The sequence below is a fragment of the Pipistrellus hanaki genome, assembly GCF_964339955.1.
Source record: "Pipistrellus hanaki genome assembly, chromosome: 5".
Classification (NCBI taxonomy): domain Eukaryota; kingdom Metazoa; phylum Chordata; class Mammalia; order Chiroptera; family Vespertilionidae; genus Pipistrellus; species Pipistrellus hanaki.
In genome coordinates this window covers 70,126,780-70,149,598 of record NC_140507.1, presented here as the reverse complement: position 1 = coordinate 70,149,598, position 22,819 = coordinate 70,126,780, and the positions used below count along the sequence as shown (strand labels likewise).

Here is a 22,819-nt window from a genome sequence, read left to right as displayed (position 1 = left end):
ATAAAACTACCATGTGCCGACCATGTCTCATTTTTAATAGAGCACCCCAAGTGTGAGCCCCTTGAGCTCTGCAGTAAACTGCCTGCCCCGTGCCTCAGTTTCCCTAAGGGTACAATGGGGTATGAACAGCCCCACCCTTTCGGTATAGCTATGGTATCGAGTTAATGCGAGCATGAGTCTCTGAGCAGCACCCAGCATGTTCAACCCCTCTTGCCTGCTCTAACCTCCGGCGGCTCTCTGATGCCCCCGACTCCAGGGCAGGCCCTCAGCTGGACAATGTGCCGCCGCCATCTGGTCCTGCCCCATCTCCACCACCAGGAATGGATGGGAAGAAGGACATGTTCCTCCCTCTCCCCAGATCCTGATAATCCCCTACTGGTCGGCAAACTCATTAGTCAACAGAACCAAATATCAACAGTACAATGATTGAAATTTCTTTTGAGAGCCAAATTTTTTTAACTTAAACTTCTTCTAACGCCACTTCTTCAAAATAGATTCGCCCAGACTGTGGTATTTTGTGGAAGAGCCACACTCAAGGGGCCAAAGAGCCGCATGTGGCTCATGAGCCGAAGTTTGCCGACCACGGCCCTAGACTATCAAGCAGACAAGAAGTTTCTCCAGCCCTAGCTGGTTTGGCTCAGTGGATAGAGCGTCAGACTGTGGGTCCCAGGTTCAATTCTGGTCAAGTGTACATGCCTGGATTACGGGCTTGATCCCCAGTTGGGGGCATGCAGGGGGCAGCCAGTCAGTGATTCTCCCTCATCATTGATGTTTCTGTCTTACTCTCCCTCTCTCTCTCCCTTCCTCTCTGAAATCAATAAAAAATGTATATTTTAAAAAAACGTTTCTTGCCAAAGTCGGTTTGGCTCAGTGGATGGAACGTCAGCCTGCATACTGAAGGGTCCCAGGTTCGATTCCGGTTGGGGGCATGTGCCTTGGTTGCGGGCACATCCCCCGTGGGGTTTGTGCAGGAGGCAGCTGATCGATGATACTCTCATCGATGTTTCTGACTCTCTATCCCTCTCTCTTTCTCTCTGTAAAAAATAAAATATATTAAAAAACAAACAAACAAAAAACATGTTTCTCCAGGACCCCCCTTCATGCTCCTGCCCCCAGGAGTCACCCAGGAGCGACTGCCACATCTTCCCCTCCTCCTCCTGCCTCCCAAAGGCTGGTGGGCTGTAGTCACCTTCCAACACCAGTGCCACTCAGTCGATGGCAGCCCAGCCCCTCCCAGCCGGGAATACTGGGGCCTGTCCCCGCCGGCCTGGCCCGCCCAGCTTCTCGGACAGCCTGGGCGGAGTGTGGGCGGCTGCCCAGGGGTAGAAACCAGGGGTGAGCTCAACAATGCAGCCCTCGTGCCCCCGACTCTTAAGGACGGAGTTGACTGTCCAGGTCTGTCCCAGTTCCCAGGGGCCCCCAGGGACTGTTAGGGCCATGTATACAGTAGTTGCTCAAGAGATGGTGAATATATGAACTGAATAATATCCTGCCGTTTGGGGGCCTGGTGACTGTTGTCAGTGATTTTTAAGCTCTGTGGGTCTCAGCTGCCCCATTCGTCAATAAGGGCCCAGGGCTCAGTGTCCACCCTACAGGGCTGTGTGTGCTAAGGGGGAAGGGACTACACACAGGTAAGAGCTGCCTAATTGTAAGTCAAAAAATTCACTGGGAGCCCTGGCCCGTTTGACTCAGTGGATATAGTGTTGGCCTGCAGACCGAAGGGTCCCAGGTTTGATTCCGGTCAAGGGGACATGCCTCGGCTGCAGGCTCCTCCCTGGCCTGGGCAAGAGGCAACCATTCGCTGTGTTTCTCTTACATCGATGTTTCTCTCTGTCTTTCCCGCTCTCTAAAAATCACTGGGTGATGATATATATATATATATATATATATATATATATATATATATATATATATATATATATATATATATATATATATATATATATATATAATTTAATCAATGGAACCACATTAAAAATTCATCGTGAGCCGAAGCCGATTTGGCTCAGTGGATAGAGCGTCGGTCTGCGGACTGAAAGATCCCAGGTTCGATTCCGGTCAAGGGCATGTACCTTGGTTGCGGGCGCATCCCCGGTGGGGGGTGCAGGAGGCAGCTGGCCGATGTTTCTCTCTCATCGATGTTTCTGGCTCTCTATCCCTCTCTCCCTTACTCTCTGTACAAAATCAATAAAATATATATATTTTTAAAAATCACCGCGAGCGCGGTGCCTGGCTGGGGCCTGGACTCTGGCGGCTGGTCTGCAGGTCGGAGGGTGGACAGCGGGCGCGGGGCGAGGCTGGGTTGGGGTAGGGCGAGCCCCCGCCCAGCTCCTTTGTCTGCGGAGGCTCCGCGGCAGGCTCTCGCCATGGAAACGCGGGCGTGCGGGCGGTGGGCGCGGGCGGAGGAGGAGGAGGAGGAGGGGTGCTGAGATGCGGGTTGGGGTGTGAGACCAGGAGAGACCCAGGAGCTCAGACCCGCGCCCCGCGCCCCGGAAAGAGGGGGCTCCGAGGCCTGCTCCGGGAGGGAGGAGACCGCAGCTCCCAGCCGAGCTCCCTCCTCCCGGACCCGGACCCCTGAGGCCGGAGGCGGAGGCGGCGCCGGGAGGGAGGCGGGCGCACACCGGCGCAGACAAAGAGCCCCCGCCCCTCGCGCCGCCGCATCTGGGCCTGCGGGTGCGGGGTCTCCGGGCCGGGCGGCCCCTCCGCCTCCCCCTCCCCTCCCCTCCCTCCCTCCTCCGCCCCCTGCGCGGGGAGCCGCCGCGCTTTGTGCTCGGTGCCTGGAGGGGCCGCCGCGCCGCCGGCTCCGCCCTCCGAGCAGCAGCGCCAGGTGAGGGGCCCCGGCCGCAGCGGGGACCCTCCGTCCTCCCGGAGACCCCCGCCCTGACGCGGGGCCGCCCCGGACTCAACCCCCCTCGAAGCCAGGCCGGCCCCGCCCCCTCCGCCGGCCCCCGTCCGGAGCGTGGGGGTGCCCGCGGCCGATTGTTCGGGAGGGACTCAGTGCGCGGGGCGGGCTGCGGGGACCCCCTCTCCCTCCCCTGGCCTCAGTGTCCCTGGGCGGTTCCCTCGCATCCTGGCCCTCCCCTCCCCCGCCATCGCCGGGTCCCGGTCCCCGGACTCAGCCTGCGCCTCCCTCCCAGCGCATCCATCCACAGCCTGTGGCTCCCGCAGCACCATGCTCTCCGCCAAGGAGAAGAATAAAAGCCCGAAGGACAGCATGACGCTTCTGCCCTGCTTCTACTTCGTGGAGGTGAGGGGGGCGGGGGGCAGAGGCCTCAGTCCCACCGGGACCCCCATGCTGAGGCACAGGGGCGGCCCTGCTCGGATCACCCTCGAGTTGGGGCACAGCTTAGAGAGGGCCTGGGGGTGGGGCTGTGCCTGGCGGTGAGGATCGGAGGGGTTGGGCTCTGCAAGATGAGAAGAAGTTGGGGGTTCTGTGCTTCCCAACCAGTCTGGTCAAATGCTGGGAAAAGGGTGTGTGTGTGTGTGGGGGGGACCTTCAGTCTGGGGTTCAGGCCAGGAGCTCACCTGAGGGGCTGGAACAGGGGTAGGGAGGCATGAGTACGGTGCAGGTAATGAGGGTGCAGTGATTTCCTCCAGGACTTGAGCTCTAAAGCCTGAGGGTCTGAGCTCAAATCCCTCTTGAGCTGATCTCAGGGGCTGGTACACGATAGAACAGTCCAGGCACATGATGAAGGCTCAGTGAGTGCTTGAAACGTAAAGGATAGTAGGTTCGCCGCTTGACATATGCTGAGGATGGCACCGGTGACCCTGTCCATCCTTTGAGGTTCAGTGCTGACTTGAGTCCCCCTTGACATGCCAACAGGCAGTGCATAAAGGCTCCTTGGGGAGGAGACCTCCTACAAATCCACCTTTGGCATTTTCCCTCTGAGAGCCCGACCCTGATCCCAGCCCTGACCACGGGCCTGGGTGGTCTGCCCTGCCCTGTACCTTCTCCAGGGCTAGATGGATGGCTGAGGCCCCTCTTAAGGCGTCATTCAAGGCAGGAGTTAAGATGGGAGCCTCTCCTGGCTTTATCTGTGTCTCAGTTTCCCCGTCTGTAAAATAGAGGGGGGGGGGGTTGCCGAAGCCGGTTTGGCTCAGTGGATAGAGCGTCGGCCTGCAGACTGAAAGGTCCCAGGTTCGATTCCAGGCAAGGGCATGTACCTTGGTTGCGGGCACATCCCCAGTAGGGGGTGTGCAAGAGACAGCGGATCGATCTCTCTCTCTCATCGATGTTTCTCTCTATCCCTCTCCCTTTCTCTCTGTAAAAAAATCAATAAAATATGTATTTTTAAAAATAGAGGGGGGTTTCCTGAGGCAGCCAGGCCCCCTTAGATTCTTTCCTATTCTCTGGCCCCCACAGTGCCACCCCTCTGTCTCCTGTGGTGTTTGATTTTGAGACCCTCGGCCCAGGATGGGATGCATAGAACACTAGGAGGGTTTGCTTCCTCAAAAAGAGTCTGCCAGCCCAGCCTGTGTGGCTCAGTGGTTGAGTGTCTACCTATGAACTAGGAGGTCATGGTTCGATTCTTGGTCAGGGCATTTTGCCTGGGTTTCAGGCTCAATCCCCATTATGAGGCGGGAGCCAATCAATGATTCTCTCTCGTCATTGATGTTGCTCTCTCTCCCTCTCGCTTCCTCGCTGAAATCAATAAAAATATGTATCTTTAAAAAAGATTTTGTTAGAATCTATGCCCAACAGCTGTTTGTGGCCCACATAAATGAGTGAGTGATCTTCCTTCAGGCACCACACCTGTGATGTGAACAGCTCAGCTTTCCCAAACTCAGTCTCACTTTCTCTACCTCACCGGGGGGCATGAGCAATGCAGGACTGTCATGTATGCTGTTTGCCCCGCTTGTGCGGGGCACAAGACAGGATGTGTGGAGGACAGTTGCATGAATTAGTGACTCAGTGGATTCAGTTGTTCATTCATCCAGCGCCTGCCATGTTCTCGGGGCTGAGTGGCAGGTTGGCACTTAGGATATGAGGCCGGAGGAGATAAAGCAGTACAAGGGATAGAGAGATGGGTAGCTAGGGAGGGCTCCACCGAGGAGGGATATCGAAGGGCATCCATCCATCCTTGAGAGAAAAAGCTGAGAGGCAGGATGGCAAGGATGGCTGGAGGGAAGAATGGGGTGGGTGGGTGGAAGGAAGGAGGCATGGGTGGATAAAAGGATGGATGATGGGTGGGTGGGTGAGTAGGTGGATGGATGGACGGAAAGAAGCATGAATGAATGATAGATGGGTAAATCCATGGATTGATGAATGAATTCATGGGTGCAGGAATGGCCATGATGAATGGATGGACTATGGCTGCTACACAGAAGGATGGGCGGGCCACTGCATGATGGGTGAACTGCAGCATGGATAATTGGCGTGAATTGGTGGGCGGATCAGTGGATGGGTGTGCCAGTGAGGGGGTGTGACTGAATAGCCTTCTCCCCTAGCTGCCCATTGTGGCCTCCTCCATCGTGTCCCTGTACTTCCTGGAGCTGACCGACCTCTTCAAGCCGGCCAAGGTGGGTTTCCAGTGCTACGACCGCACGCTCTCCATGCCCTACGTGGAGACCAACGAGGAGCTCATTCCACTGCTCATGCTGCTCAGCTTGGCTTTCGCTGCCCCTGCAGCCTCGGTGAGTCCCCGAGTCCAGGGGTCGCGGCCAGCCTGTGGGCACCCCCGGCCAGGATCCAGCTGAGCCACCCCCCTGTCGGCAGATCATGGTGGGCGAGGGCATGCTGTACTGTCTGCAGTCTCGGCTCTGGGGCCGCGGAGGTGGCCCAGGTGGGGCTGAGGGCAGCATCAATGCTGGCGGCTGCAACTTCAACTCCTTCCTTCGGCGCACCGTGCGCTTTGTGGGTAAGTCCCCGGAAAGCACCCCGACCTTCCCCCATCGATAGCCAGGAGTGGGCGGGTCCCGGCCCCCTGGACGGCGGCCCTGACCCTCTCCCCTGCAGGAGTCCATGTGTTCGGCCTGTGTGCCACGGCCTTAGTGACAGACGTCATCCAGCTGGCCACGGGCTACCATGCACCCTTCTTCCTGACCGTCTGCAAGCCCAATTACACCCTGCTGGGCACCTCCTGCGAGGCCAACCCCTACATCACGCAGGACATCTGCTCTGGCCAGGACACCCATGCCATCCTGTCCGCAAGGTGAGCGGGCCCAGCCCCTGTGCCCTTCAGTAGGGAGAAACCGAGGCACAGAGGGGTCTCAGATACAGCAGGGCTTACCTGGGTGACTCTTACAGGAAGACCTTCCCATCCCAGCACGCCACGCTGTCGGCCTTCGCTGCGGTCTACGTGTCCGTGAGTCCCCAGGCCCAGGGTCTGCTCATCCTACCGCCCCTCCCCCTGCTAGGATCGCCCACACCCACCGACCCTCCTTCACTCTGCCCACCTACGCCCCAGCTCCCCTGGACCCGCCCCACCTCCGCTGCTGCCCCACGCCCTGACTGCTGCCCCGTCCCCAGATGTACTTCAACTCTGTCATCTCCGACACGACCAAGCTGCTCAAGCCCAGCCTGGTGTTCGCTTTCGCCATCGCAGCGGGTGTCTGCGGTCTCACCCAGATCACACAGTATCGAAGCCACCCCGTGGACGTGTATGCGGGCTTCCTCATCGGTGCTGGCATCGCCGCCTACCTGGTGAGAGACTGACTAGGGAGGCCGGCAGCCACTGGGCAGGTCTGAAGGAGCAGGCTAGCCCCCACGGGGGAGGTCAGAGGAGGGGAGGAGCAGGTGCCAAGGCCTAGCCCTGTTCTGAGGAGACTTTGATAAGACCTTTGCTTCCCCTCAAAACCCCCAAGTCTTTGCCCTGTGGGGTCCCTGACCTGGCCTCACAGCCATCCTGAAATCTCACCTCCAGGCCTGCCATGCAGTCGGCAACTTCCAGGCCCCACCCACAGAGAAGCCCACGGCCCCAACACCTGCCAAAGATGCTCTTCGGGTGCTGACCCAGCGGGGCCACGACTCGGTGTACCAGCAGAACAAGTCTGTGAGCACGGATGAGCTGGGCCCTCCAGGGCGGCTGGAGAGTGTGCCTGGGCCCGTGGCCCGTGAGAAGACCTCCCTGGGCAGCCTGAAGCGGGCCAGCGTGGACGTGGACCTGCTGGCTCCACGCAGCCCCATGGGCAAGGAGAACATGGTGACTTTCAGCCACACGCTGCCCCGTGTCAGCACGCCCTCGCTTGATGACCCTGCCCGCCGCCACATGACCATCCACGTGCCACTCGACGCCTCTCGCTCCAAACAGCTCATTAGTGAGTGGAAACAGAAGTCACTGGAAGGCCGTGGCCTGGGGCTGCCTGATGAGGCCGGCCTGGGGCATATGCTGGTGCCTGCTGAGCCCATGGCAGAGGAGGAAGAGGAGGAGGAAGAGGAGGAGGAAGGAGGAGAGGAGGAGGGCCCAGCTCCACCCTCACTCTACCCCACAGTCCAGGCAAGGCCAGGCCTCGGGCCTCGGGTCATCCTCCCACCGAGGCCCGGGCCACAGCCACTGGTACACATCCCTGAGGAGGGGGCGCAGGCAGCAGCTGGCCTGTCGCCCAAGGGCAGCGTGGCTGTGCGGGCCAAGTGGCTCATGATGGCCGAGAAGAGCGGGGCCCCCGTGGCCCCAGCCTCCACCCAGCCCCGCATGGCCAACCCGCCCCGACTGCTGCAGGTGATCGCCATGTCCAAGGCGCCCGGTGGACCTGGCCCCAAGGCGGCTGAAACAGCCTTGTCCTCCAGCTCCAGCTCCGACTCCTCACAGTACAGGTCGCCATCAGACCGCGACTCGGCAAGCATCGTCACCATCGACGCACACGCGCCTCACCACCCTGTGGTCCACCTGTCTGCTGGCAATGGGCCCTGGGAGTGGAAGGCTGCTGGCAGTGGGACCAAGGGGCTGGAGGGCGAGGGCACTTATGAGCTAGGAGACCTGGCTCATGGCTTCCGCGGTGGGCCCAAGCCACTGGGTGTGTCTCCTGGCTCATCTGTCAGTGATGTAGACCAGGAGGAGCCAAGGTTTGGTGCTGTGGCTACAGTCAACCTGGCCACAGGGGAGGGGCTGCCCCCACTGGGCACAGACAGTACTCTGGGGCCAGCCAGCAGGGAATCAACGCTGAGGCGCAAAGCGGTTGGCCTGGCACTGGGTGAGCGGGATCCTGCCTCTTGTGAGTCAGAGGCTGAAAGCTACTACCATAAGATGCAGGCAGCCCGCAGATTTAAAGACTGAGCGCCCAAGGCTTCAGCCGGCTGGGGTGAGGGTGGGGCGGGGGTGCAACAGCATGGGGGTACTGGGGAAACAGGGCCGAGTGGAAGCATTTTGCAATCAGACAATAAAAATTTGAATTGGAGTCCTGGCTGCAAAGTCATCCTGATCTGAGCGTCCCCCACGTAGGCAGCCCTGGCCCTGCATACAGGCCCCATGGTCCTGGGCTGGCTGCAGGCTCTTGTGCCATGTGACCAGGGCCTGCAGAGCACAAAGAACAGGGCACTAGAGCAAGGTTCTAAAGAACATGGAAAAGGTTTTAGTGTGGTTTGCAGCATCTGGAGAGTTGCCCCACTTCAGATTCATGCTTGCTTCCCAGGAAAGGCCACCCGCACTGGCACAGGATAGGCGAGACTCCCAAGCAGGGGCCACTGGCCCAGAAAATTTCCTGGAATCCCAAAGTCACGGGGGGAGAGGGGGCCGCACAAAATGTCTGAATTCACAAAGAGAACAGCAGTGAAGACAAGCAGGCCCAATAAAGAGGGAAATGAGTGCAGGATACAGAAGAGTTTATTCAAAGTCCAGTACAGACTAGCCAAACTGCCTTCTACAATGTGAATAGAAAGCCTGCAGAAAAGGCAAAAGTTGTTATAAAATCGCTTTAATTCAGTTTTCTCAACATTACAAGCTGTAAGGCAGGCAACAGAATGTGCCACGCTCCACATTACAATACTGAGCCTGTAATTGCTGGTATCAAAATATACATCTGTGTCACCATAAAAAACTGTATTTGCTGCCCCTCATGTCTTACAACAGGTATAAAAAATTATAAATATTTAATCCCTTGTCCCCACCCCAACATGAACACTTGGGGTCCAGGCCCAGGAAGAGGAGCCAGCCAGCACAAGGTTTGTGCACAGGAAAGCCCCTTGGACCCATGAGTAAGGACTATACAAGGCATAGGAGACAGTTAAGACTCGAGGGCTATTGTCCCACCTTAATGGGTCTCAGAGTTAGAGGCAGAAAAAAAAAAAACTTTGGTCCATGATTTGCAGGAAAAAAGAAACCCTGAAAGTTTAAGAGAGCCTTGTCCTCCCAGACAGAGGACAGGCTGTGTGTAAGGCATCTGAAGGTCGCAGGCCTGGGGCTTTCTAGGAAGAGCCCAGGCTCCGCAGTGGCCGGCCCCACTGCGTCTGCCCTGAAACTAGATCCTGCCCTGCAACTTAATTACAAGGAATAAAATAAAAAGTACAGTATACAGGTCATATAAGGAAGAAATTTAGATTACACATACCATTTTTATCATCTTGCTATATAAAAGGTTACTTAAAACTATTTCTTTTGCATATAAATGAAGATTAGAATATTTGGTCAACTGGAATATTGCTAGGCACAGATGTCTGCAACTGCATGAAAGCACAATACAAAGACTTATTATAAAACAAAGCTCCAAGCTGAAGAAGTGCCAGGGATGCACCCTAGAGGGTCTTGGCCCAGGAGGGGCACCTCAAGCCAGGGGCAGGGAAAGGAGAGAATCAAGATTCTTGATTAAATGGAGGATTAGGATGCCTGCAGACCCTGCAGCTGGCAGCCTCCTGCCATGCCAGGCACATGATCCCTGTGGGAAAGCAGTCCCCTGTCCCCAAACCCCTATGTATTTGCTACTGCAAAAAAAAGGCCCTGCCAAAGCAGTGGGTTTTAAGGCACAAGAAAGCTGAATGGAGGCTTGGGAACACCCACCCTGCAGGCTGCAGAGGGGTAGGCATATTGTCCGCGGGTCACCAAGAGCCTGAGGCTGGCACCCTATCTCCCAAAGGTGAGCAAGGTGAATTAGATTTAATTTTTTTAAAAACAGGTAAACTGATTTTCTCTTTAAAAAAATAAAATCTCTGGTCTTTTTAAGGTCACTTCAGCTGCTTTTTAAAGTGGCTACTTTCTGGAATGATGGAAGTTGTTGCCGGGACTACCCGGCAGGCTCGTCCTGGGTGGGGAGCCTAGATAGTGGACTTGGAGAAGGACACCCGCAGGTGGTGGTTCTCTCCCAGGTCGTGGTTGTGCAGGTCGATGAGTGCCTGGATGGCCTCCTCCACTGAGCCCATCTGGATCAGCGCCATCTTGCGATCCTTCCTGCAGGACAAGGGGTATAGAGACAGCATGAGGGGGTGGGGGGAGAGAGGGGAAGGAGGGCAGGTGGGGAGAGGGTTTCATGCTCACTGGAAGAACTTGAACCCTTTGACAATTCCGCCGTTGCTGGAGAAGAGCATCTTGAGGTCGTCCTCAGTTATGGAGGGCCTGTAGGGAGAGGGAAGACCTGAGCGGACCATCTACTACCTTGAGGACAATAATTCTCTCAGAGAGGTGAGGGAGAGGTACCCATAGATACTGCAGAACGACCTTATCTTAAGAGACAAAAAAAATAATCCACTTGGCTTCAAAAAATGACACCAAACAGGTTTGCAAAAAATGCCAGCCCCTCCTTCCTTGTTTTGGGAGTGTTTCAGGCAGTACAGAGGCAGCTTATAGCAGGACAACCTGTCAGAAGGCCCTCCTACCCCTTCCCTTTGCTCCCCCCACCATGTGCCACCTACGGGATGTTGGAAAGGTGCAGGGTGGCTGAGGGTGGGAAGATGTTCTGGAAGTTCTTGGAGAAAGGCTTCTTGAAACGGTGGAGGGGTGAGTTCCCGTAGTCTTTGGTGAGGCCCTGGTCCTCCTGGCCCTCCCGGGGCAGCTGTACGTTTTGGTGTTTGGAGAGGGTAATGCGCACAGGCTTTCCATGCAGCTTATGGCCGTTAAGGTGGCTTATGGCTGGAAAAGTAAGACCATTATGACCCAAGGCTCCAGGCACAGGCCTGGTTCCCCACCCCCATCTCAGGCCATCACCACTTACCCAGCTGGGCCTGGCTCCCGTCTGCCATCTGTACCAAGGCATTCTCCTTCTTATTGAACAAAATCTTCACCCGTTGCACATCGCCATACACGCCTTCAAAAGTGTGGGGACAGGGCTCTGAGCCTAGGATCTGGTTTCGCCTCCCACACCAGCCCCCACGACCCGCACACCCTCACAGGACTGGCTCTTCCTGAAGGTTTGCTATTCTGCCTCTGGGAACCTGCGTCTAGTCACAGGGATGTTACCAGGAGGACTACCTTCAGCAAAGAAGTCATAAAATCCAGGAAAGTCAATTGCCAGAGCCATCACTTTACATGCTACCAACACGCTTAACTCTGCGAGAGCATGCAGGGCAATAAACCATGCGTGTCTACAAAAATCCAAATAAATACACAAACCGAAGGCAAACCAAGTAATGAGGCAGAACTGCAAACTCATAGTATATCTTAGGGCATAAAAATAACCTCAATTAAATGAAAACAAGATAATAAAAGTGTGAATGATAACATACCGAAAAGAATAAAGAGGCTTTGGGGTGTGACTCTCTTTAGAGGACAGCAGAGCAAGGCAGCGGAGGGACAGGGAAAGGGAGAGGTCAGGGGGCGAGTTGCCATCGTCCACCACGAGGAGGCAGCCCCGCAGGCGTGCAGGTTGATGGATGATGAAGTTGTCAGGATGTTAATATTCAAGGGCAGGTTGGTTTCCGGAGAGCAGGGTTTGAGGGGGAATTTTGTTTTTATTTATTTATGGTTTTGTTTTGTTTCAAGCAACAACAGGAAGCAGAAGTACCGTGCAGTCAGTTGGCAAAGAAATTCCGGATCAGAAAAAAAATTGGGAAAGGGGAAGGGGAGAAAAGAAAAAAAGTAGCAAAAAACACAGGTCAGTAAATACATAAGAAAATCCGCAGTGTTCCATCAGTCAGATCTACACACATTACTAGTCACAGGTCCACCTCGTGGAGCAGGCAGGAAAGCACCTGTCCGCACAGTGAGCAGGAGACGCTGCTGCCCCTCCAACCTCGCCCTGTTCCTGCCAAGCCCCTGGCTGGGCTCAGCTCCCCCGGAACCTGTCTCCTGCTGACTGCTGCGGGGAAAGTATAAACGCTCACACAAGCACGAGGGGTGGAGTCTGTTAGTGAGGCTTCTAGAGCATCTAATAACTCAGTCAGACAAGGCACCGGCTGCCCCAGGCCAAGAGATTATAGGAGTGGTCAGACAGATGAGAAAACAGTCTGAAATGCTAACTGGACATTAATCCCATCTCTGAATAGTTAAACATTTTGAGCCTTGATCTTACCCATGCTCTCTGAGCCAAACTTGGCCCTGAGATAAGTGTAGGTTGGCTATAGTAGGACTATGACTCAGCGTTGTGGGGGCAGCGCAGACCATGGCCCTCCTGAGCAGAGGTGCCCAGAGACCTCCTCAAACAGAGGTGTGTTTGGCTCGAAATTTTGATTGCTTTCATCAAAGTATCAAAAACTATTTCAACTCTATAAACGCTATGAAATTGGAAATTAAACTAGGATGTTCAGGGACAGAGCTTCCAGCATAGTGGGATGGGCGAGGAGGATGCGAGCAGAGTGGACCTGCATAAGGACTGGCCTGTGTATGAGCACCAGGAGTTACTGGAGCGTGGCCTGCTGACAGTTTGCACTAAGACCCGAGATACACAACTCCCCTGCCTGAGCCTCCAGGAAAAACAGCCTGAAAGAAAGAGCCACATACCTCAGGGTTGAGGTTGCTGACCAGCAGAACAGAATTTCCAGCCCCTCCCAGGCCTGGGATGGCGATCCGGCCAGCTGCCGCTGCTGCTGCTGCCGCTGATGGGATAGCCAGAGGGGCCAGGGCCCCATGCATATTGGGAACAGAGAGGCCTGCAGGAAAAGGCAGTAAGATGAGCAGCACAGCCTGCTTTCCACCAAAAGGGGAGCGAAGTCCTGCCCATCCTCATGCAAAAGACACACAGGAGGTGTCTGCACTCGGCCTGTCCTGGCCATATGGCTTGCTGGCTCCTTCATCCTCCTAACAGCAGACTGTACTGGGTTTGGACCAGGCTACATGCGCCCATACAGCACAGAAGCTCCAGCTCCATGAATGCAGAATCGAGCCTCGGCCTTGTGTGCATGCAGGTACCCATCACCATGCAGATGGCACACTGGGCAGGACACAGCAGGCTCATGACTGTCACATGGTAGTTGTTACATTGTCGGGCGCCCAGCCCCCAGGAGGGACGCTCAGGTGTGCCCACCCAGCTCATGCTGACTTCTTACCAGGACACTTAATTCACCTACTAGGGACACAGCCCTCCAACCATTGTGTGTACACGTCCTTGCCCGGGAGGTGCTTGAAGGAATCAGAGCAGAGACTGTGGGGTTAGAGTATTCTCTGCGTGGCCCTGTCCTACAACTACCCTGTCCAGGCTCCTCAGGGAACCCAGATGCCCGCGCCCAGGAAGATGGGCTCCCCCCGTGACTGCGCCCGTCAGCTCGCTTGTCGGCAGAGCTACTGAAAGGTGTGTGGGCATGCACAGTCAGTTATGGGGACCAAGACCAAGTGTTTGAGTACCTGCAGCTTGAGGAATGGCAAAGGTGGGAGGGAAACCAGCTCCTGCATACGGAGAGGCTGACATTATACCAGGTGCACCTAGAAACAAATGAGACACTAATCATTGCACCCACAACCTCCGCCACCAGAGCCGAGTGAGCCAAGCCGGCGCACCCCACACCCAGCAGGCAGGTCCAATGTCCACCCAAGCTGGGTGCTATGGCCATGAAAGGAGCGATGGGCGCCAACCTCCCTGGGCGCAGGGCGGGCATCCTGGGGCCTGGCCACTTAGACTGAGCTGCGCGTCCTTGCCTATGGCACACGGCAGTAGTGGGAACCTTCCCAGAAATCTTACCAAAGGCTGCGGCCATGGTCTGGTCCAGAGAGGGTTGGCTGTCACCAGAGGGCAGGTCAGGACGGGTGTAGTCTCGGCTCTTGTCGTTGTTGTACTTCACATTGAGGCTGGTGAGCTTAGAGAAGTCGATGCGGAGTGTACAGCAAGCATTGTAGATGTTCTGCCCATCCAGCGACTGCGGGGGAGGGGAAAGCTGTGAGTGGCTGGGGCCCTGGAGCTGAAGAGGGCAAGCAGGTGGCCCTGGGGACCCACTCACCAGCTTAGCATGCTGAGCGCTCACGGGTTCGGCATACTGCAGCAGTGCCTGGAACTGATTGTTCTTGGTGAAAGTGATAATCTTCAGAACTGTGCCAAACTTGGAGAAAATCTGTCAGAAAAGAATAGTCAGCCTCTGCCCAGGGTCTGGATGGAAAATGGGGCACATGGACCCCACCTCACCTGGTGAAGCACGTCCAAGGTGACTGGGTAGAAGAGGTTTTCCACAATGATCCTGAGCACTGGACTCTGGCCAGCCATCGCCATCCCAGCATCCACAGCAGCAGCTGAGGCAGCCAGCGACAGGTTCCCAGACTGAACTGAGTTCACTGCCTGCAAGGCGGCCTGGGCCCGCTGTTGGGGGAAAGCCGTGAGTCCCAATGCCCCCAGGCCACACCAAGAAGAGCCCAGTCCCACCCCAGACCTGGGAGGGGATGACGCACTGCCTGGTTGGGCGAGCTGTCAGTCTTAAGTTCCTTATGGTTGGAGAACTGGATGTAGATGGGCTGGCCACGGAGCACAGGTGTCACCGAGGTATAGTAGTTCACCATAGTGTTGGCTGCCTCCTCTGTGTTCATCTCAATGAAGGCCTGGTAGGGGTGGGGGCGTAAGCCAGACCCAGATTCCTGAGGAAGCCCGGCACCACACTCCTAAAGCAGGCCTAGGGCCCTTCCTGACATGTGCTCACATACCTGGTTTTTCCCTTTCAGCATCAAGAGGTTGGTGACCTTCCCAAAAGGCAGTCCCAAGGAAATGACCTCGCCCTCGGTGACATCACTGGGAAGCTTCCGGATATGGATCACTCTGGAGGGCACACCTGTACTTCTGTTGTCACCTTTGAACTTTTTGCTGTCATTTCCGTTTGCTGAGAAGAAAGGTGGTAAGTCTAACACAGAGCACCTCCCAGGCTCTCACACAGCAACATTCCATTCCCCGCACCTCCTCAGAATCAGCTTCCTACGGGACAGGATCCAAGCAGAGTGATCTCCACATCTGGTGCACACATAGCTCCCCGGTAAGTGCCCATGTATGTACGAGGGCTCAAGGTCACAGCCCAAATCAGTTCACCTCAGCGTCCTTGAAGCCCACTTGGGCAGAGAGAGACCCGCTCTCCCCTCCCCCCACCCCGTGGCAGGGACAAAGGGTTATGGTCAGCAGTTACCTGCAGAGGCCGAGTTGCTGCTCATGATAAAGGGTCCGTTAGTGACACAGGTAGAGAAGAGCTCGTCCGATCCCCGCTGGAAGAGAGGGTATGCTAAAGTGGGGCTGGGGGTGGGCTGGCACATGGCTGCAGACACCCTCCTCCCAGAATACCCTGCTGCTCAGATGTGAAGACACTGCCCTGCACTGTGTCTGTCCCACCTCAAGATGGCCTCACAGCCCCAGATATGGCTGCTTTTCCAAGGCGGGGGAGGGGGGACTGTCACCTACAAGGGGCTTTTCTGGGGAACCCTTACAGGGTCTGTGGACAGGCCTAGCCAGCCACCTTGAGACTGTCAGACTGTCTTTAGTTATCCCAAAGCTGCTTGCAAACTTGAGAACAAAGCCCCCTTGTCACACTGCAGCTATTCCCGTGGCCTCCGGAGCTTGGCCTATTTTCCAGCTGTGTGAGGACACCTGAGCTGCAGCCTCCTCACTCACTGACTAGAAACACTACCTCTCTGTGAGCCAGCAACACTATCTAATGACAGAAAAAAGGGTGTGAGGGCAGCTCTAGACTGCTCATCTGTAGGCGCACTCCTGTGACTTCTGACCTGCCTGTTTTCTTTTCAGAAACAACCTATTTACTCCTTAAGTCTCAATCTAATTAAATCAACTCCCTGAGCACTAACTAGAAAGCAGGCAGACAGGCCTCCCTCCTGTGGACTGAGGCCCAAGGACAGGACTTTTACTCGGGGGTGAACTGTATGAGACTGCCGTACACTCAGGATGCAGCCCCCACCCAGGACAGGCTCTGCCAGGAACAAGAACAGGAGTGCTAGGGACTGGCAGGCTCTAGGACCTGTCTGGGGTTAAGGGCAGAGCTGTGACAGGACTTCATCAGCATGAACTAGGACCAAGGGTGGCAATCAGGGGAGGGTATCTCCCCCCGACCCCCTCCTGAACTTCAGTGCCCCCTCAGGCCTGAAGCAGGAACAGGAAAGACCAGCTCAACTGGGCCTTTGGCTCTCAGGGCTTAAGAGCCTGGCCCCTTCTCCCTCAAACTGCCTTTTTCTCAAGGACACCTTATCTTTGCCCTTCCTCCAAACTGCCAATATAGTTGTTAATCAAACAAGCATAACCATCACCCAGGGCTGCCATCTACCACTGGCAGAGCTGAGGTGCTCTAGAAGCCCTCAGAATCTCCACAGAAACCCCCCACCACCACCACCGGCTGCCGCTACAGGCAGATGTCAGTACCTTCTGAAGGGAGACGAAGTTTACAAACTCTTCTTCAAGAAGAGGATCAGGAATGGCCACACCACCATTGGTCCCTGCTATGTGGGCATATCCCCCATCCCAGACCCCTGACTAGGCAAGCACCCAGAAGCCCCACAACCCTACCTCCCCATAGCCCAAGGCTGTGAGGGCTGCCCACTCCCAGTGGTGCTTACAGCCAAGGAACAGAAAGTTAAAATTGCTGGTTTCTGAGCACTGGGGTCTACTATAAAAAGGTCTGTCATGACTGAGCTTTTCCTGAGTGAATACTAGCTTCAAAGCTCAGTATTGCAGACAGATAGGCCTCAGTGGGGACAAAGTCACCAGGCAGAGTGCACCCTCTGAACCTCCTGGTGACACCAAGGGCAGATGAGTCCCACCTGGGCAAGCCTCAAGAAGGTTCTTGCCTATGGACTGGGAGTTCTGGCCCATATCCCTGCCCCCTTTATGCTCACAAAGGTGCCTCCCCCAAGTTGGACAAGAGCCAGGCTCCAACGTGCTGGCCGCACAACCTTAAAAAGGGACTTGACTGCTGTCTCTGACCAATGCCAGGTGGGCCATCATTTAAATGGCAACACTCCTGACTCTTCGTGTTCCCATGGCAATATGACCCGGTGCTCCCACATTTGTGGACAAATTGTGACCACTTGTCTGTCCACATTCTCCTAGGCCCCCCTTCCCCAGGACACAGGTCAGGTCTGCTAAACAGCAACTCCCCCATCCCCAGAGCACAGGGACACTGAGATCATGACCTGGGCATTTGGGGAGACCCAATGGTACCTTATCCAAAGTAAATTAAGCACCTATTGGAAAAGCCCCCAAGCTGTGTGCTTCCTGCTGGGAACAAGGCACACCTGCTCCCAACAGTATGTTAAGGGGAACCTTTGCTTTTTAATCAGTAGCTAAGCATTGTTAATCTCTAGACACTTCTAAATTATCGCACAGCTTGTTCTGTAGCTGGGGTGATGGTCAGTGGTGCCCAGAACCCAACTGTGCTGCCTCCTGGTAACAGGCTGTGCTGCCCTGCTGATGGCAAGTAGCCACCCACCCACCCACTGGAACCTCAGTCTGTCATGTACAGGTCTGATTCTGAAAGCAGCGGTCCCCTGGGGCTGGCCAGGAAGGACCACTCTTAAGGACAACCCCAGACAGAGCTGCTCCAGCTGGAAACAGGCAAAGCCAGGATTATGGGAAGGCCAGACATTTTCTGTGGCGGTTACAAATGCTTCAGATGGAAGTCCCTCTTCCCTCCTCCTACCACTGAACAAACAGGTTTTATCTGCAGAAAGATCAGGATAGGCAGCATGTGAAGACAAGACTCCACCTGGAAAAACCCATCCCAGCCGCATGGCTCACTGACCAACCCACCTGCAGTGGATTCCCCAGCCCCCAATTCCTGCCAGCACCGTACCAAATCTATGGAAGCATTCAGTCAGCACCAGGCATCCCTGGATGCCACTTACTGCAGTGCACACAGGTCTGGTCTTCACCTGAGGGGAGAACTGAGGACCATCATGGCCCCACTTCCTGTGGAGACAGCCGCTGCCAGCTCTGCCCTTTCTACAGCTTAAATGTCCCAAGTACCAAGGATGGCATATAAAGGGGACACGGCACTTTCATCTCACAAGAAGCTATAAGATGTTTAGACCAAATCACAATGCCATCAAAAGTAGCACCTCTGGCCCTATCTGGTTTGGCTCAGTGCATAGTGTTGCCCTGCAGACTGAGGGTCCCAGGTTTGATTTCAGTCAAGGGCACATGCCCAGGTTGTCAGCTCAATCTCCAGTTGGGGGTATGCAGGAAGCAGCCGATCAATGAGTCCAATCACTGATGTTTCTCTCTCTCCCATCCTCTCTAAAATTATATATATATATATATATATATATATATATATATATATAATTTATTTATTTATTTATTTTCTTTTCAAGAGCAGCACCTCTATACCCTCCTATCCTACCAACCACCTCATAAACCAATAAACTACTTGGGGTACAACCAAGCTTCGACTTTTTCTGTATCAAACCAACAGTACTTAGAACACTTGACAAATATCCTGTCCCAATCACAGGACAGGGAGGAGGGGTCCCATATTAAGGCCAAAGGTGCATTTACCACTGAGAGGCCACGGAACCCACACAGTTGGAAACACAGTGCCTCGAATTAGCTGGATGCAGGCAGGACAAAGGAAAGGTGCCTGAGTGCCCAACCTGCAAACGGTCAGCCCTACACACACTATACACCGTGGGAGTGCCGTTAGAAGCCCCAGTGCTCAGCAGCAGGAGGGAAGGGGCCTACAGGGCAGCACCAGATCAGAGGCCATGCCAGCTAGAAGGGTAGCAGAGTCAGCAATGCCTACCTTTGTACCAACTGCTATGTCTGGGACAATGCTGTAGAGAGAGAAAAAAAAGAATGTTAGCAGGTGTACTACAGCAGCTGCTGCTAGGACTCTCAGGATAGGCCGGCCAGCGAAGGGCTCCTCTGGCTGCACAGCCCACCCAATGAAGTCCTCAGATAACTAGTAAGCTTAGGGCAGGGAAGTGAGCTGCCGTCCCTTTAATCTCAACTTGAAAAAGGAGCCATCTTTGTCCTCTAGCTCCCCTCCCTCCCAGCAGGCCACCAGACAAAAACACCCCCTCCAAAAGCCCCAGGAGGGACACTTGATGCTTATTGTTAAAAGCTGAAGTGCTGTTGTTTGCTTTCTAAAAACTGGAAATGCTTGGAGAATGTTTCAAGCAGAGGAGACTAGTGAGAAGGTAGCTCACAAGGCTTTGGGGTCATAGCTCCAGGGAGATGAGAAAGGGGCTCAACAAGGGAACTCTGTTCAGAGAATGGCACCCTTCAGAGGAAGGAGGCAGCAAAGATGAAATAATCAGATAAAATTAACACAAGTTACTCATCAACCTGGCTCCATGTGACTGGACTTTCTCCCTGCTCCAGGCCCGGCTAGGGAAGGTAAGAAAAAACCATGGCTGCTGAGGTCCCTGCATTCCTCAACTGCACACCAGCTCTCAGTACAAACATAAAACCCTCCTACGGCTTCTAAATGTAAACTCACAAGGTCCTTCATGACTCAAGGAGAGGAACTTCCACCCTCCACCAGGTCACCTGGCTTAGTGGTGTGTGACCAGAGCCTCCCATGACGTCACACAAAGACGCCCCCCTCACTAGCCAGGGAAAGGCTAGTCTCAGAATGAGAAGATCTGACACTCCTGCCCCCAAGTGCTACACCCTAGTCCTGCCATTTGCTGCACATCTCACTGGCTCATTCTAACCCACTGCCTCTACTGTAGGGCCTTCACCTCTTCGTATAAAAAACATTATGGGCTAGTGTCAAAAGAGTTTTAAAAACCTTATAGCAGTGGTTCTCAACCTTTCTAATGCCATCAACCTTTAATACATTTCCTCATGTTGTGGGGACCCCCAACGATAAGATTATTTTCGTTGCTACTTCATAACTGTAACTTTGCTGCTATTAATGAATTATAATGCAAATATTTGTGTTTTCCGATGGTCTTAGGCTTTACAGCAGCGGTTTGCAACTCACAGGTTGAGAACAGCTATCAGGGTTGCCGGCTTTAGAAAGATTGAGAACCACTGCCTTATAGTGTGTCAAGGAAAAACTCAGAAAAACGGAAAGAATGAAAAACATGCAGCTTCCCCTCTGCTAACCCAGGGCAACACATTGCCCCCTGGGAGGGAGCCTGAGGCAGTTTTACATAAAATGGCTCTTCTTAAAAAGGGTTTCAAACCTTCCAAAGAGAACCTGGCTGCCTCGTAATACCTCACAATTCAAAAGTAGCTGCAGATGGAACTGGGCCACAAAGCCACACCTGGGGGACAAAACACTCAAAAGTCCTTGAGGGAAGAAAAACAGAACCAGACCAGACCGTCCCCACTTTCCATCAAGATTTCTCTGCAGGGCCCCTTAAACTCTCCCTCATGTGCACCCACAGCCCAGGCCAGCCGGACTGGCAATTCCCTGGGAGATCCACCCAGAACGGAAGGTGGACCCCAGATCACATTCCTCATGCACCAGCAGTTTCTCTAAAAGGCTGAATTTAATTAAGCCTGAAACGTATCATTTAAAACCAGAGGCACGGAGATAGTGACCGTCCAGACATTCTAACTACACACACCTCCAGATCTAAAGATAAGAACTGCCTTGGGAATCTTCTGGCTCCCCTTTTAAAAACCAGAACCTAACCCTCCCAAGGGGAAATGAAAATAATCACACTAACACGAAAGAAGAAAATGCCCTGTTTCAAGTTAAGTTTCATTTTTAACAAGTCCTATCATTTTTTCCCTCAGATCAGAAAAAAAAGAAGTGTCCTTAAACTGGACAGACTCATGTCCAGTTTAAGGACTTTACAGCTTTGTGCGTTGGCTCTAAATCTCAACCGTCAAGTAGATAAGCCTTTTTGCAACCTCAGATCTGCTTAAGGTTATGATAATCTACAACATAAAATCTAATTACCCACCGCCCTCCCCATTTCTCTCGTCCCTGGAACACACGCAAGCCCCGGAGAGGCCCCTTCCCTCTCCCAAGGCGGCCGAAAGGCCGTTGGCCGGCCAGCCGGCTCCACTGCCCGAAGCTCGGGGTCGGGTCGCGCCGGCCCACGTGGGCCGTTCCGCGGACTCGAGGGCCTGTAACTCCGCGGCCGGAGTGAGCCAACTCGTGCTTAAAAGGACTCCCGTACAAGGAGCTCCGGGACGGCGGGAACAAAGGGAACGTGAGGGCCCCTCCCCGACACCCCCGGTCCAGGCGCTGAACCGGGAGCGCGGCGGTTCTTTGTGGGAAGCCGGGGAGGGGCCGGGCGGGGGCGGAGGAGGGCCCGCGCCCTTCCGGACAGAAGGGCGGCGTCTCCCCGGCGCGCCCGGGACCGCCGCGGGCGGGGGAGGCCGAGAGCAAAGTCGGTGCGGCGGGAAAGGCTGCGCACGCGCACCGGGGCCTGAGAGGAGTCCGAGTAACTGCGCACGCGCGCGTGGGGGCCGGACGGGGAGCGGGAAGAACCGGACGGGGACCGGGAAGGGCCGCCCGGATAGCAGGAAGGGGCACGTGGAAAGCGCAAAAGTTAGCGCGGGGGTGGGGAAGACCAGCGGAAAGGGTCGCGCGGCCGCCGCGTGTGTTCGGGACAAACCGCGGAGAGACCGGAAACGAGCACGACCGTGGGAAGGGCTGGGCCGGCCAACCGCCGGCTCCGGAAATACCCGAGATCTCTCGCTCCAGGGAGCTTCCCTCCCCGCCCGCGGCCGGGAGAGAGGAAAGATCCCGGAGGCGCTGTGGCCCCAGCAGGCCAGCCCTTGCTCCGAGGAGGCCCAGGCGGCCGCAAGAGTAAAGCTGGAGCGCGAGAAGAGGGGTGGGAAGCGCGGATAAACATGACTCACCCGTCCATTGCACACAAAAGAGACCCGCTAGGGACGGAGTGGAGGCGCTGGAATAGCAGGAACCGACCCAACGGCTCCGAGTTATAGACTCACAAAATGGCGGAGACGCCTGAACACGTCCCTCGCGCGCTCTGCCCATTGGCTCCCGCTGCTTAGGGAGGCGGGGCGAGCGCTGCGGACCCCCACCAGCGCCGCCCAGTGGCTAGGAGGCCGCCTGAGGGGTGGAGCTAAGAGGAATGGCAGGCGACCATTGGAGAGTGAAGGCGTCCGTCAGGACTCAAGGCGGAAACGGCCCATGGAATCGGGGGAGGGGAGAAAAGGTGGGAGCACGTGACAAAGCCTGAACCAATGAGCCAGCATCCCTCCTGCCTAGGGCTTTGCGGGAGTAGCCATCTTGAGAGTGGGTACGTGGCGAGTCCGGCGGCGGGAAGCGTGCTCCCCTTAGGTTGCCACCATCTTGCAAACGGGCAGGTTGTTGTCCCTCTCACGCGGGAGAGCAAAGGGAGGCTTGTCGCCATCTTAGGGTCGGGCGGGACACCTAGTAGGCTCCATCTTGCTTGTGGGCACGTGGCAGAAAAGTCTGATTCAAATTGAGACGCTGTTCCTAGGTTAGTGGAGGCAGAGGCAGAGGCTGCCAGCTTAACGCGTCCCAGACACCAGGCCCCAATTCTCACTGCTGGCCACCGAGCCTACAGGCGCCTGTGGACAGGGATCGCCCGGACCGGCCTGTTTTAGAGCAGCGAAGGCCCAGTGCAGCGGTGCACACGCGGAAATAGAGGCTCGG

At 55.3% G+C, this 22,819-nt stretch overlaps 2 protein-coding genes across 4 annotated transcripts; one reads left to right on the top strand and one right to left on the bottom strand.

Annotated features, from left to right (window-relative positions):
- Positions 1–2,704: 2,704 nt before the first annotated feature.
- Positions 2,705–8,333, top strand: PLPPR3 (phospholipid phosphatase related 3). Of its 2 annotated transcripts, none has more exons than XM_084883924.1 (8): positions 2,705–2,827; positions 3,138–3,247; positions 5,449–5,634; positions 5,717–5,858; positions 5,957–6,152; positions 6,248–6,305; positions 6,470–6,643; positions 6,864–8,333. In XM_084883924.1, exons 2-8 carry the CDS (start codon positions 3,173–3,175, stop codon positions 8,211–8,213), a joined length of 2,181 nt encoding a protein of 726 aa, XP_084740050.1. In that variant the 5' UTR covers positions 2,705–2,827; positions 3,138–3,172; the 3' UTR covers positions 8,214–8,333. The 2 variants fall into 2 exon arrangements, with proteins under 2 accessions (XP_084740050.1, XP_084740051.1); XM_084883925.1 differs by having other exon boundaries at positions 2,726–2,827; positions 3,153–3,247.
- A 408-nt stretch (positions 8,334–8,741) lies between these two features.
- Positions 8,742–22,168, bottom strand: PTBP1 (polypyrimidine tract binding protein 1). 2 transcript variants are annotated; one of them, XM_084883926.1, is made up of 15 exons: positions 22,036–22,150; positions 19,007–19,037; positions 15,392–15,467; positions 14,922–15,094; positions 14,673–14,819; positions 14,413–14,583; positions 14,231–14,341; positions 13,975–14,149; positions 13,641–13,718; positions 12,801–12,949; positions 11,588–11,621; positions 11,077–11,169; positions 10,778–10,994; positions 10,404–10,481; positions 8,742–10,316 (listed from the first exon to the last, which is right to left on the bottom strand). In XM_084883926.1, the coding sequence occupies exons 1-15, from the start codon at positions 22,041–22,043 to the stop codon at positions 10,184–10,186; spliced, it is 1,674 nt and encodes a 557-aa protein (XP_084740052.1). In that variant the 5' UTR covers positions 22,044–22,150; the 3' UTR covers positions 8,742–10,183. The 2 variants fall into 2 exon arrangements, with proteins under 2 accessions (XP_084740052.1, XP_084740053.1); XM_084883927.1 differs by lacking the exon at positions 13,641–13,718 and having other exon boundaries at positions 22,036–22,168.
- Between the last annotated feature and the right edge of the window lie 651 nt (positions 22,169–22,819).